The sequence below is a fragment of the Acomys minous genome (assembly GCF_964271855.1).
Source record: "Acomys minous genome assembly, chromosome: 20".
In the NCBI taxonomy this organism is placed as follows: domain Eukaryota; kingdom Metazoa; phylum Chordata; class Mammalia; order Rodentia; family Muridae; genus Acomys; species Acomys minous.
This window is the reverse complement of record NC_140502.1, coordinates 3,048,457-3,063,609: the sequence shown is the minus strand read 5'-3', so window position 1 is coordinate 3,063,609 and position 15,153 is coordinate 3,048,457. Positions and strand designations below refer to the sequence as shown.

Sequence of the window (15,153 nt, the reverse complement as noted above, 5' to 3'; positions counted from 1 at the left end):
CTGGGATGCTTCCAGGCAGTGGCCAGAGCCACTGGTTTACTTCATATATTGTATATCCATTTCCATCATATAACTGTACCCAGTGTGGGAGTCGACACCTTGCTCCTATAAACACTGTTCAGAGCTTCCCTGTCTACAGTAATGGACGGACCCCACCCTCGCTGGGCGCAGGGTAGCCAGAGTGGGTGAAACCTATGGGGAAAGGTCCCAGGCATGGAAATGTAGTGCCCCAAATTGGAAAAGCTGGGAAGGCTGGCTAACCCTTGACCTAGACACCTCTCTCTCTCTCTCTCTCTCTCTCTCTCTCTCTCTCTCTCTCTCTCTCTCTCTCTGTCTTGTGCACATTGGAGACAGTGGACCAGGGTTTGGCCTGCGTCTTATATGCAGTCTTGGGATGGTGGGATGGTGGTGGTGCTGGCCAGGGTGGCCTGTTTGGCTCCTGGGGATGTAAGGGGCTGATAATATGACCACCAGTCCAGTTTCCCCAATGGGCTTTTGGTGTTCAGCTCATTTCTCCCTCCTTCTATGTTTAAGGGCTTAAGAAATCATTCCTGACCCCTAAACGCGGCACCTCCCAAAGGTATTTGACTACTACTCAGCACAGTTCAAAGTGGATCAGAAGTTACTAGGTTCATGCCCAGACACTGATGTCTCCGGTTGCTTTGAAAAGATAACCGTGTCTCTATGAAGAGTAGGGTGAACGATTTCTACATAATATATCTTTTACAGAATACCATCTTCTCTACCCCGCTGGGGCTTTCCTGCCCTCTAGAAGAGTGTGAAAACAACTGGACCGCGGTGAGCAGAGCGGGAGCCGAGAGCCCACACCCTGCAGCACAGGCTCCTTGCCTAAGCTTGCCTAAGCAACCCTTCTCTGGCCTTTTCCAGAACCCAGCAAACCTTAGCACTCGTCCGAACGTGGCTCCTTCCCCCCCTTGGAATTCCCTAACCATGATGTGAACTGCAGAAAGGGTTTCCTTGCCGGCAGGACCAGTCAACAGAAATGTTTACAATAATAAAGTCAGGTCAAACGCCGGGTGGACTTCATTCCAATGTTAGAGCAGGGCCAGGAACATACCCTTCCCCCGAGAGGTTCTTAGAGCAAAGAAAGGCCTTGGGGAGGGCCAGACTCATCATCGGGGACACCTGTGCATTAGTGTTTGCCATCTGGGTAGTTGCAGAGGGAGCGGGAAGCCGGGAAATACAATAGGAAAAACTCGGAATTGCAGCCCAGGCAGCAAGAACTATGTACAAGCACGCTCTGGCTTCTCAAACACATGGCCCTACCTTTTTTTTTTCTTTTTCTGTAATGACACATGAATTACAGAGTTACTACTACCCAGACGCCATTTCTCCTTAAACAGAGCCCTCCGTTTTCACTGAGAGTCCATCAGTTGACTTTTCTCCCCGTCAGGCCCTGGGAAACAGCAGCACTCAGTCCGTCCCCCGGCTATGCAAAGTTTTGTTTTTTGTTTTTCTTTCTGTTTCTATTTTCTTGAAATCTTGCTGGGTGCCAAGGGGTAAGCTCCACAACCTAGCACTTAGCCCAGGTTGAAGGAGTTAAGCCCCCCCCCCCAATTTCAGGGGGCCTTCAGGATCGATTTTGTGCTGGGTGCTAATTTGAGGAACTCGCCTTACATCCAGCCTTACAGCAAAAGGCAAGATAAACCCTAGTGAAATAGAAGGACTGGGTTGACCTTGCCCACTTTCTGATGTTCCATCCGTAGAACCATCTGAAAAACTATGCACATGCTGGGCTCCCCAAATTAAGGGTGAACGGGCGCACGTAGCTAAAAGAACTCAGGAGAAATCAGGAATCTAGGCAGTGCCAAGCCGGCCGAGTGTGAGATTCCCCACCGGGCAAGGCAGTGTGGTCGCAGTGTGCACTCCGCACAGCCCGCGTTGTGCGTGACAGGCTGTCGCTGCAATGTGCAGCCCATTGACACTGATGGATGCGCCAATGGTTGGACGGACAGATGTTAGGGCGGATCACACAGTGCGCGGCGCCTGAGCAGGGAAAGCTGGGCACTGGCGTGTAGGGGTGCGGGCAGGCGACAGGGGACTGGCGCTTAGGCCTCGGCACGGGGAGGGGGAGGCAGCGAGGGAACGAAAGGTTGAGAGAGAAGGGAAGGAAAGGGAGAGGGAGGCATCCTTTGGGCGAACTCCGGGTGCGCCCAGCCCAGGGCTGTGAGCACGTCCCCGCCGCCGGCGCGCCTAAATGGGCGCTCCGCGCTCTGAACCTGAGCCAGGGACCTTCTGGGTCTGACCTCCAGTGGCAACGGCCCCCCTCAAGGCCAGAGGGGCGCCGCAGCCACCTGAATTGTGAGGCCAACGGCCGGGCCAGCCGACTCACCGATCCCTCGCTCGCAAGAAGCGTTAGCGCCCCGGCCAGCGTCTCCCCGGCCTGGAGGTGACGCCGCTTCGGCCTCTGCAGCTACATGCACTAGGCGCCCCAGGCGCACCCACCCACGAATACGAGACACACACACACACACACACACACACACACACACACACACACACACACACACACACACGCAGCTCGGCAACTCAGGAGCCCAGCCACAATCAGCTTCTTTGGCTCTCGGCTCTACCCCGGATCCAAGCCGGGTTAACTCAGAGCGCTCAGGCGCGCCTAGGCGCTGGGGTAGGCTTTACAGCCTCGGAGGGCAGCATCCGCACATCTGCACTGAGGGAAGCGTCTGGAACCAGCCCTGGCGGGCCGGCCCGGAGCGAGCAGAGACTTTTGATCTTACCGGTAGGGTGAGATCTTGGTCTCCTGGTCTACAAGAAAAAGAAAGCACGCTGTGAACTTTTAAAAACAAACTTGAAAAAGCAACCACAAAGAACGCCTGAAAATGAGACAGGGCCGAAGATGAGAGAAGAAAAGAACTAGTTTAAAATAATATTAAGAAGAAGAAAAGAAGAAGACGACGACGAAGAAGCAAGAAAGGAAGGCCGGGGGTTTGCAGCTCCCAGTGCGCTCTGGCGGCTAGTCCTGGGGCGCAGGGCGCCGGCCCTCGGATAGACTGTGGGCCTCGGAGCTCGCGTGGGTTGCAGGGCCCCAGCCGGCGCTCCTAGACACAGTGCTGCTCCGGGAAAGCTGGGGGCCCAGAGGCCACCCCCGCCCGGAGCCCGCTGCGCCGCGGCCGCCCCATTCTCGGCCTAAGAGCTGGCCCAGGGAGACGCAATCGAGCCCGCAGCGCATCGATGCGCCGCCGCCCGCGCCTCTCAGGCTCTGGCTGGCGCTCCACCGCCGCCGCCGCTCGAGGGTCGCCCGCGTGAATTCCAGCCCACCCGCGCTCTCACCACCAGAGTAAGTGAGCCCGCGTCACCCTGTCGCCAACGCAGCCCTACCGGCCTCTTCCTTCCCGGGGCGCATCGGCCGAATCCTCCCCCGGAGCATCCTGCGACCCCGATCACCCAATCAATAATCAATCCCCTTCGTCCAGAACTGCCCCCCAAGCCGGGATCGGTTGGGGTGGACCCCTGTCCGGGGCGCACCCGGGCGGAGGATGGGCGGGGGTGGGGTGGCTCTCCGAGTTTCTTCTCCCGCCCCCCCCCCCCGTTCCCGCGTTGGCACCCGCGGACGCCGTGGGTGGGGGGCGCGGCCAGGAGCCCAAGAGGGCGAGACGCCGGGTGCTGAGACAGTGACCGTCCCAAAGTCAGTAACGGAAACTTGGAGGTGCCCCCTCCCACGCTGACCTCCGAAACACGCCTGGGAAAGTTTGCCTAGGGGGGAAGAACAGAAGGAGGGAGCCACGGAAGGTCCCAGGAGAGGAGCCCCAGGGCCCACACCCACGGTAGCCCGCACGTCTCCAGGGCACCCCGGGGGCCCCTGGCATCCTAGTAGGGGCACCATCCCGAGCTGGGGAGCGCTCTGAGGCTTGGCACGCGGCTGGTGGAGAAGAGTGCGGCCCCGGGAGGGGCAGCCGGGAGCGGCCCGGGGAGGTGGGGGGTGGTGGTGGCGATGAGCCCGGGTGGGAAAGGATGGGCGGGGGCCGTAGGCGCCCCGGGACGGGCTCGGCAGGGCGGGCCCCACGCCCCTGAGAGAGCGCACGGGGCGGAGGCGGAGGGCCAGCTCCCGGTGTCTGGACTTAGGCGGGGGTTCCAGAGCAGCCACCGGGGCCAGGGCCCGGGCTGGGGGCGCCCCCGCGGGCAGGCGAGTGACACGATCATCTCCTTTTCCTTTAAGCTTGCCTGTTGCCGACGCCGCCGCTCCAGCCGCGCCGTGGGCAGAAGACTGGACCGCTGAGCCCGGGGCCGCGGCGGCGGCGGCGGCTGCGCCCCCCTCCCTCCCCCAAACCGTCCCCTCCATCCTCCCGGATGCCTTGACCTCCCTGCCTAGGGGCGGGAAGCCAGGCAGGACCGGCCGGGGTCGCTCCCGGGCTCCTCCTCTCTTCTCTCTGCCCGCCTTCTCCTCCTTCCTCACTCCCCGCCCCCCAGCCCCGAACCCCGCGCACCTCGTCTGGGGACGGGGCGAGGGGGGGCGGGGGGGGGCAGGGCGACCGCTCCTCCCCGCCCCCTCCTCCTCGGGCCTCTGGAGCGATTTGTCAAACTTCCCATTCCGCCGGCAGCGCGGTCCTCCTTCTCCTCCTCCTCCTCTGCCTCCTCCTCCTCCTCCCCCCGCGCTCCTCCTTCCCCGCGCCTCCCTCTCCCGCCCTCCTTCCCTCCGCACGTTCGGGGATCGCGGCGGAGCGCAGCGAGGGGGGGACGCGGAGAGCCGGGGCGCAGCAGCATCCTGCGGGCGGCCGCTCTCCGGGGGGGAGGTTGCGAGCAGGCCCGCCTCGCCCGCCCGCTCCCCCCCCCCGCCGCCCCTCCCTCCCTCGGCTCAGCCCGGCAGCGGCGGCGGCGGTGGCGGCGGCGGCGGCGGCGGCGGTGGCAGTCGCGGGAGAAGCATCATGCCGAGGAGGAAGCAGCAGGCGCCCCGGCGCGCAGCAGGTACGAGCGGCTTCCCCTTCCTCCTCCGGTCCTCCTCCTCTTCCTCCGCTCGCGCCGCGCCTCTGGGCCGCCAGCCCCCGCGCTGCTCGCCGCACTCCTCGCCTCTCCTCTCTCTCTCTCTCTTCTCTCTCTTTCTGTCTGTCTCGGCGGGCGCAGAGTAACTCCGGGAGCCCGGCTGGCTCCAGGCTCTTCTGCCCGGGTGCGCGCACCCTCCCCCGGATTGCCCCGCTCTCACACCCTCCCGGGGACGACCGAGCCGGGTTGGGTCCCCGCCTCCGCCTCCGCCGCTCGGGCTGCCGCTGGGAAGGCGCTCTCTAACCGGTGCCTTTCGGCGGGGGGGCGGGCGGGGTCACCTGAGTTCTCTGGGACACCTTCCGTGTTGTCCCGGGCAGTACCGGGTGCCTACCGGGACGAGGGCGAGCGAGAGGAGTGAGCTTAGCTGATCCCTCTGGCCACCTTACTGCTAACTCGATTGATTCTTCATTTATTGGGCCCAAACCCGGTACAGCGGTGGAAACCAGAGCGCACAGGGTCTGGGTATTGTCAGATGACTGTCAGGTCAGTGTTGGATGCTGACACTTCCTCCACTCCTGAATGTCTTCTTACCTCCCCCCCCCCCTTTCCGCTACTGCACCCTACCTTCTTCTAGCACTTAGTTTTGGGACATATCTGAGTACTCCCCCCACCCCCTCTCTTTTTCCGCCAGGAACGTCAACTCCTGTTAGTTAGGACTGAGCTAATTTTTTTTTTAATTTTGATTTTTTTTTCCTGGAAAAGAGAATCATTGAAAACAAAACAAAACCCACCACACACACACACACACACACACACACACACACACACAACATTATTTTTGCAGTAATGTCGGTTGGGGGCACGTTGGCTGGAAGCAGGGCTTCTGGCCGGCTGCCACCCTTGATTTGATGACTGATTGATCGCCCGTCATGCCTGTGCCTTTGATCTATTCATTCCCAATAAACATCAATAAATCACTTGCAATAGTGAGACCCAGCTCCGTGACGTCAGGAGGGCCCTGTCAGTGCAACTTCGGGGATTAGGGGCGGCTTGCCGAGAGAGAGAGGACCACATAGGGACTTGATGTATTTTGCTGTGGGTAACACTCAGACGTGCACAGGCTCGGGTGCTGCCTGAACGGGAGGGCTCCTTAGGAACCTCTTTCTTTCATCTTCTTTTCTTTCCACCTCTCTTTTGGTACAACAGGGGAGGACGGAGAAGGGTCACTGAGGTAACGTTCTGCATGCTGGTGGTACCCAGGCTGGCTGGTGGTGGCGATTACCATCAGACCAGCGGGTTTCTCCACCTCAGCTGCACTCTGGCCTGCGGTCTCTCTACCAGGGAGGGTCACAGTGAAGGAACCGAAAGATACTTCCCCCAGGAGTGTTCTGGTCTGTCAGTGTTGTGGAGAGACCCAGGGAGAGATTGAACTTGGTTTGGTGCATTGAATGAATGTATGTTTTCCTCTGTACTCAGTGTTACCCAAATTTAGAAAGTTTGAAGATCCCAACGGGAAGAGAGAGAGAGAGCTCACCTCCTCACTGATGCTGTCTCCTCAGCCCACCTCCTCCTTTAAATTCCAAGCTTTAGCTGTGAGCTTATCTACCCAAAATAAACTCTAAAACTTTGGAGGCATCCTTTACAAAGTTGGGTAGTAGGAATGTCTTGGGCTTCTTCCAGTGTGCGGGTTTTTTTTTTCCATTTCCTTTTCGGGTACACATTTTTTAAGGTATCTGTGCCCTGCATCCAATGAAACATATGCAATTGCATCCTGACATTTGACTTTGAACTCTGTGGTTCATCTTTGCTGTTCTGCCCTGCCCGTATGACAGTTTTCTCAAACATGCTGTTGGTTTGCTGAATTTTTTTTTTTTTAATTTTAATTTTACTTAAAAAAAAAAAAGAAAGCCAACCTGTTCACTAACCTTTTTGCACTTTGAAGCCAGCCAGGAAATCTCAGGTCAGTTAAGGGAAAAATTCATTATATTTAAAAAAAAAAAAACTTGACTGCAGGACTAATGGGAGGTGGAAGAGTGGCTTTGCTCCATCAAAATGACCCGTCAAAACGACTTTGTTTCATATTTGATTTAATTGTCTCTCTCCTGACAGGCACATTCATCAATATCTTAATGGTCAATCAGAAGTTGGCAGAATGAGTGGCTTCTCATTCTCTCTCATCCCCTGGTTTTGGATTTGCTTTATCAGAATGCCTCTGCCTAATGGATGCGTGGCGGAGGCGGCGGGGTGCAGACTGGCTGGAGGGGCTCCCCACAAAACCCGCTCCACGCTCACTCAGGCTGCTTATAAGCACTTCCAGGCCAGGAAGTGAGCAGCGAGCCCTTGTGAGGTGCTGCTTTGTTGTGTGCTCGCCTGGGCCAGGAACTTCTCTCTTTTCCCTCTTTTTTTTTTTTTCTTTCTCTCTCCCCACCCCTCCTTCCCCCCCCCCCCCCCCAGTTCTCACAGCTGCTTTTTGTGACATACTGGGAGTGATGACAAATTGATTGCTTTGTACTGATAAGAGAGACAGTGGGGGAAAAAAAGAAAGATGTTTGCTGATTGGTGAGTGGAAACCCTGTCCACAGCAACCTTGAGAATACTCGAGAATGCACCGCCCCCCCCCCCCCGCCCCAAACCCAGACACCCAAACTGAAAGGTCCGCTCAGCCATTAAAAAAAAAAAAAAGAAAGAAAGAAAAGTTGTTTTGCCAGCTTCATTAGTGTTCACCTAATTAGCTGTAAACCTGATGGATTCCTGACAGCTTTAATGATTGGGGATGACAGGCTTGACGCAGTGTCATGCCGCAGAATTAGGTTTGCAGCTAGTTTGATGTAATCAACTTGATATTACACAGTCCTGGCTGCCTTTAGTTGTGCATTAACTCAATTTTCTGCTGCAGGTGACAAATGGGCTTTGGTACCTGGATAATCATGTCATAGGAATTAGGGCCCTTTTAATGGTCTGGGGGGGTGGAATAACAGCCACAAAGGGCCCAGGGGCTGGGGAGAGCGTGCAGACGTAGCACACAGGTGCGCACGCAGGCTTTTCCTATCTAGGCCAAAAGCAGCCTAGCTCTCCGAAAGGCCGGAGCAGGCTCCAAGAATCCCTGAAAAGACGATTTCTGCAATTTAGATTTTGAAAATAGAAATTATGCATGATTTAGATGAGTCTTTCCGCACAGAGGGAGGATGGGCACGGAAGAGGAGTTTCTTCACCCTTCTGGACAGAAATCTGGGCAGGACTGTCTCTCCCGAGAGCACGTCCTATGCAAAGGCCAGACATCCGTACTAGCAAGGTGGCGGTTGCCCATTGAGGCTGGCTTAGAAATGGACAGTATCCTTTAGGCAAAACAGCTGTTATTCCTTGCTTAAAGCAGGACACTCCCCCCTCACCCCCACCCCCCTCCCGCCCCCTACCCCAAGTCATTGTGTTTGTTTTTAAACAAGTATTTTCAGAAGCTAGCAGGGCTGAATTAGAGTGATTCTTAACGGGCGCGTTATATTTTAATCCACAAATGTACGCTTTCTGGAGGGTGCAGCCCAGAAGATGAGTGGTTTGGTTTTTAAAAAAAGGAAATATTTAGTGAGCAAGAACTCATCAGCGACTTCTAGATTCTTGTTTTCCTGCAGAGGAGCACTCTTCTATGGAGTTCTTAGGTGGCGGTGGCCACATCGTGAGGGTCGGGCCTTCAGGCCTCCTGACTTTTGTAGAAGGGGGCTAGGACCAGCTGGTGTCACTGAAGTCTGTGGCTTTCCCTGGTGGTGGCCTGTGGCACCTTCATCAAGTCACCTTCCTACTTGAGGGCAGCTCCGGACAGCAGCTTTTTGGAAGCCTCGAGCGCTCAGGAAGACATGCCTGCATCTGCCTTGGGAATTTATTCCTTGTCAGACTCGGCACATCTTTTTCTTGAGAGCAGGGAGTCAAGAACTGGCTTTGACTGGCCTATGTTTTTGTTGTTGTTGTTTTGTTTTGTTCTTGTCCTTCCTTTGAAACCAAGGGAACTATACATAAAAGAAAAAAAGAGAAAAATCAAGTCAATAAAGGAGAAAAAACAGAAGAAGCGGAAGGCTAGGATTCTTCCTGTGGGCCCGTCCCTGGGAAGGTGTGCATCCTGACCCTGACAGTTGCCAGGGAAGAGGGCGTCAGCACCCTGGTTGTGAGCAGAGCGTGTTTGTCATTTTGTCCTTGGGTTTGTCTGCTCCTAATTGTGAGTGGAGTTGTCCACACCTGATCTATCCACAGTTGTTTCCCAGATTGCCCTCAAAACTCTGCTGCGGCTTCCTAAAGGTTGGCTAGGGAGAAGGGAAGGCAGCTGCTCTCAGGGTCTCCTCGGGAGATTGTGAAGTCCAGGTGACTTCTGTAGGATGCACACCTGTCTTTCAGTCCCATCTGACACTTCTTCAAGGAGAAGGATGGGGCTAAGGGCAGAGTGTGTGTGGACTTTCCTCGCCCCCCACCCCCACCCCCAGGGCTGCTTTCCCTTGTACACGTGGGCTACAGAGTGAGGCCTGGCCAGGCTGCAGTGCACAGACATGTCCTGTGGTCCTGATGTCCCAGCCCCTTTTAAGCCCAGGTGCAACCTTGTGAGGGCCAGTTTCCATTTCCACACCTGCCACGGAGCAAACTCTCTCTGCACATACTTGGCCGTGCAGTTAAATAAAGCGCGAGGTGGTCTTGCGTTGGGCCCTTCTGTGCTGCTCTCCAGCCCAGGCAAGCTGCTGGGCCCTGGAAGTCAGCTCTCCCTTCGCTCCCAGCCTGGGTGCAGGGAAGGCAGGCCAAGACAGCAAGCAGCCCTGAGAGAGGCTCCTTGTGTGTGCTCTCGTGTGTTACTCACATTCTAAATGGTGGTTTCTGTGTCTGAAGGTAAAAATGAAAGGTGAATACAATATATTTTATTTGGTAACAATGGTGTAGGCTCGAACATCCAGGCAGAAAATGTGCACTTGTAATTAGACTCAATAGACAGGCAGTCATTTTTAAATTCTTTGACACATGCATAAAATAGTCATATAATAAGATAAGATGACAATTTTATGTTAGGTTGATAAAGTGTCCTGATACATGCATTTAAATGTCTGTAAGCCTTTTTTTTTTTTAAATCCAGACAGATTAATTCTAGTTTTCAGTATTTGCAGTTAGTCATTCAATTAATTTTTAAATCCTACTAAACAATGACTATGAATATATTTTTTCCCTCTCTTTCTGGATTTTTTTTTCAAACCTGCATTGTAAGAAATGGATAAAAACTGGAGCTTGCCTTAATTTTTTTCAGCATGTGGTTAAAAAAAAAAATGACGTCCAACGTGGACTTACAAATTCAGATCACTGTTTGTGGCTACGGTAGGTGATACATTCTTGGAAACAATCTTGCAAAAGATAGTAGCACAATATGGCCCGTTAAGACCACTTGCCTGAAGGACTGGCAGATACGAGAGTTAGGAATCGTTATTGGAAGAATTACATAGTGTCCTTGACCAAATATTGAATATTTCATAAGCCCCATTTAAAAAAAAAGAAATTTCTAGCATAATACACTTGGTTTGATCAGCGTTTAGATTCTTGTGTTTAATTACCTTCAAATCTGTAAATTCTTTCTACTGTTCCAGCCAGCAGGGCAGCCGGAGGGACAGATGTTCTGAGGGTTAAAACAGGGCGTTGCGCTAAAAGTTGTATAGTTTGGACTTTTTGGCCGTTTCTCTATTTTCTTCTCTCAGATATGCAAAGGTATGGTACTCGGAACATAATTTAAGTTTATTTGGGCTTAATGATAAATTAGTAATCCATACTGTAGGGACACATGTTATTAATTGTGACCTTGCTTCCTTCATCCAGAACAGCTGTTGGGGAAACGGGAAGTTCAGATTGTATTGGGGAAGGAGGGGGCCAAACCTTGTCACACTTCTTGGTCCCCTGACTTTGACAGTAAAGGCTCATAGAGGGCCGAGGATAGAGGCGAGGGAGAGTCTGTGTTTCCTGTCAAGATGGCTCATGGGAACTGCTCACTGAGGTACATTCTTAAAAACATAAGCTTTTAACACTCAGTGCATTTGAGTCCAGTTGGAAACCCGAGGCTTAAAGCTGGATTGGCTGGCCTCTGTCCCACCTCTCTCTCTCTCTCTCTCCCCACCCACTCACCCACACCCTACACACACACACACACACACACACACACACACACACACACACACACTTCTTCCTCGCCTGTAATAAACCAGAATGTCATCTTCACAAGTCTAAGGTAGTATGAAACAAAATATTCCAAATGCTCGCTCGGTTCCCAAACTGGAGCCTCCTTCCTTAATGGAGAGCAAAGGGCTATTTGGTAATCTACGTGCGATGACTCAAATTCATTTACTTTTGATATTCTGTCCCCATCATTAAATTTAGCCGTATGTATTCAGTTTCCTCTGAGTTCTTTGAGAAATGCATGTTGCATAAAATAGGCAATTTTTAATGAACAATTTAATGTAAATGGGTTTTGAATTTAAATTAATATTAATGAAGCCTTGAGTGCATTTATTTTGCATACGTAAAGACTTGTAAGTCTTTCACCCATTGCTTTTTTTTTTTTCTTTATGTAGTAACATTGGTTGGGTGGATGAAGCAGCACCTTTTAAGGATTTACACTTAAAAAAAAAAATAAATCGATTTTATATGTCCCATAGCACCAACATATTATTGAGCAAAAGCGTCACTTCATTTTAAGAACACAGCCTGATCTCTTCCGAAACCTCTCAGCTTCCAGGGCACTGCAAGCTGCCACTGGATTGGCACTGCTGCTGCAGAAAAGCCTAACCAACAATAGTTACTACAATCAAGATGTTTTCTTTCTTTGGCTTACCTCTAATGCATTATGTATCCTGGGATGATGTAATTAATTCTGTTAGATGTAATTGCTATAATCACTTTGATGTTACACATAATAAAAGTAATGTTGTAAGCATACAAAAAAAAATATAAACACCTTATTGTAACGAATGCTAAAATTTCTTCTTCCAGAGTCTGGCGCACACACAGGTGTGGCTGACTATTTTGGGTCCTGGGTGACACGTGGCCTGAGCTGAGTTGATTGGGACTGTGTGAAGGGTGGATCCTTGGCTTGGCGAGATCTCCAAGCCTGTTGCCTAGGAGTCTAAGTACCAGTTTCCTTAAAGATGTGGCTGACTAAGAGAGGGTTTTGTCTGGTGTAGAGGAGACAGGTAAAGGCGTTAGAAGTGGCCGTGACACCAGAGGATGGCATGTGAGGGCCTGGGGAGCTGGAGATCTCTGATCCCTGGGTTTTCTCATGGTGTAAGATTATGGGAAATGCTGTGTGTGTGTGTGTGTGTGTGTGTGTGTGTGTGTGTGTGTGTGTAAGGGAGAGAATGCATATGCTTATGGGTAAGTGGAAAAGATAATTTTTCTATAATAATAATAATAATAATAATATAATAATAACATAAGGGAAATAAAATGTAGCATATTTACTTTATTATCCTCATCCTATGTTTCATGGACTGTGTGTGTCAGGGCTGCTGTTGCCTGTTACACTGGAACCACCTCACCACCCACACTCCTATCTCCGATGTGCCCTAGAATGGATCCATCCCTTCTACAGGGCATAGAAGTTGGCCTGAGAGTCTGGGGGCAAAAGGCTCATGGGGAGGGGGGGAGCTCTTAGCATGTGTAAATTATTCTCTCCCAACGCGGCTTGCAAGTGTGGCAGACCAAGGGAACATACTGTGTAACTGTCCCCCCTCTTGGGTACCCTGGATGGAGGCACCTTGCTGTTCTTTTGGATGCCCAAGTGCAGCACCTCCCTAAGTCCCAGCAGCCCCCCATCCCCAGCCCCACCCCTAATCCCCACCCCTAGCCCCATCCTCCCCCGACCCCCAGCCCCCACCCCATCCAGACAGCCTTTTTAGAGCCTCATGACCCAGGGTGAACTTAATAGTTTCTGTAAGATCCCAACATTCATTTATTTCTTTTATATTTATTTGTGAGTTTTTGACACAGCCTCTTGCTATGTAGCCCAGGCTGACCTGGGATTTTACCATCCTGTCTGCTTCTTGCAGCTTCCTGCAGGCAAGGATGGCAGCCCTCAGCCACCCACCGTGCCTGCCTCTTCACCACACACAGGAATAAGCCAAGGTGTGTAAGGTGTGTGTGTGTGTGTGTGTGTGTGTGTGTGTGTGTGTGTGTGTGTGTATGAGAGAGAGAGAGAGAGAGAGAGAGAGAGGGGCGGGATTTCAGTGTCTCCTAGGAAGACTGGAAAAAGGTGTGTGAAGGTGGCAAAGATGCCCTAGCTTGTGTCCAGGGCTTCTCCAAGGACCATGTTGTTGGCTTTGGTGCCTAGCTGCAGCCGATCCCCTCCCCAAGGAGAGCAGGCCTCGGGCGGGCAGGTGGTCAGCCCAGAGCTGAGGGGGGCCCATCCTGAGTGCCGCCGGCTCAGCCCTGGCCTGCAGACTTGTAGCCTCAGGTCTGACTCTTGGGCTGGTTTTGATGGGTGGGTGTGATAGAAGGTTTGTGAACTGCACAGGCCCCTGTAATCAGGGCGGGCGCTGACATCCTCCTCAACTTTGACAGCTCCTTCCTTCTCTGTCCTCACGTCAGGCCTTTCTCAACCAGTTGCCCCGCCTCCCTGTCCCCTCCTCCTTGCTGCTAGCCTCTCTCTCTCTCTCTCTCTCTCTCTCTCTCTCTCTCTCTCTCTCTCTCTCTCCCCTTTCATGCTCTTGATCAGTCTCAGATGCCGGGGAATTATTATTTTTTTTTCCCGGGCAGGAGGGGGAGTGTTGCTTTAGGTTTGTGGGTTTGGGCAGGTGTGAGAGGAAGTCTTTTTTTTCCCCCGCCCCCCCCTCTCCCTCTCTCTCTCTCTCTCTCTCTCTCTCTCTCTCTCTCTCTCTCTTTTGTACTGTAGGCCTGTTGCTAATTAATGTTCCCCCATAAGATTCTGTCGGAGTTGAGTAATGTTTTTGATCTTTATGCCTGATAACTGCATACTTAATGAGATTTCAAAGCTGTGAGTGCAGCTTCCTACAATTATTGACAGATGCCTTTTCTTTGCCATTGGGTTCAGCTCCATAAATCCTCCCGCCGTAATGAGGTTGAGCGGTACCACCCTGGCAGTGAGCTAATGAAAGGGGGGAGGGCGCATCGGCGCATGGCTGTCTGACACATTTTTTTCCCTTTAAAATTTACTATGCAGATGTCAAGCTGCGGGGCCGATTACTTCAAACATGCTAATTTTTATCTTGCTTTTGTGTCAGCCCTATTGCCATTAAAAAAAATAAATAAATAAAAGGACTAACCTTCCTGCCCTCCATTTCATTCTTCTTTTCTTTTTTTTTTTTTAAATCGTAATTTTTTTTTTAATAACCCCCAGTGTGTGTGACTGCTGAGGACGTTGGCATGCACATGGCCTTTTCCAGGTATCTGGTGGTGGGATCCGTTTAGGGTGTGTGTGCGTGTGCATGTGTGTGTGTGTGTGTGCGTGCGTGTGTGCATGCGCGCGTGCGCCATGGGAAGGACAGGGGGAGGATAAAGTGCGATTTCCCCAGGCCTCCCGGCAGCCTGCCCTAAGTATGCACTTGAAACGTCTGAGAATTCATTTCAGAGTTCTGAAACCAAATCCTGGTGGAGAAGAGGCTCGCCATGCCAAACAGTCGATTTCCTTTTCAGCGGGCTCATACATCACTGACCCACCCTTTCCCCCTGACAGAATGACATATGTCATTTATCATATGGGCCCCGGCCAGACAGCAGGCAGGGGAGGGAAGCTTGGTTGTCCCCTCCTCCTGCAGTACAGTGGTGGTGGTGGTGGTGGTGGTGGTGGTACAGTGTGGCTTGCTCTCTGGGAGCTCTGCTGATTTGGTGAGAGAGGCAGAGGGAGGGGAGAAGCGAGGCTGCGGCCTGCCCTGTAGGTGGTGGCTGTCTTAGGGGTTGAGTGGCTGGGCATGAGGGCACAAGATGGGTGGCAGCACCAAAGATGCTTGCTGTGTTCCTTTCTGTGATCCCGCCGAGCCACGCTGCTGAGCTTCCGATGGATGCCGTGCGACTATCCCCGTCCTTGCGTGCGTGTGTGTGTGTGTGTGTGTGTGTGTGTGTGTGTGTGTGTGTGTCTCCTTTTCTCTGTTTTCCTCACTTCTTTTCCTTTCTCTTCAGTCCAGAGTGGGGAGGGCAGTTGGCAGGTGTCGCTCAAGCATAGGCCCTGCGTGTGAGGGG

General features: G+C 52.7%; 1 protein-coding gene across 2 annotated transcripts in view; it reads left to right on the top strand.

Annotated features, from left to right (window-relative positions):
* The first annotated feature begins 3,166 nt into the window (after positions 1 to 3,166).
* TSHZ3 (teashirt zinc finger homeobox 3) overlaps positions 3,167 to 15,153 on the top strand; it is an 82,671-nt gene continuing 70,684 nt past the window's right edge. The window contains exons 1-2 of one of the 2 annotated variants that reach the window (XM_084770798.1): positions 3,167 to 3,316; positions 4,196 to 4,941. In XM_084770798.1, coding sequence (XP_084626924.1) covers positions 4,902 to 4,941 — 40 coding nt within the window. In that variant the 5' untranslated portion in view covers positions 3,167 to 3,316; positions 4,196 to 4,901. Of the gene's footprint in view, positions 3,317 to 3,672; positions 3,804 to 4,195; positions 4,942 to 15,153 lie in introns of those variants that run through there. The other variant, XM_084770799.1, reaches the window with a different exon arrangement.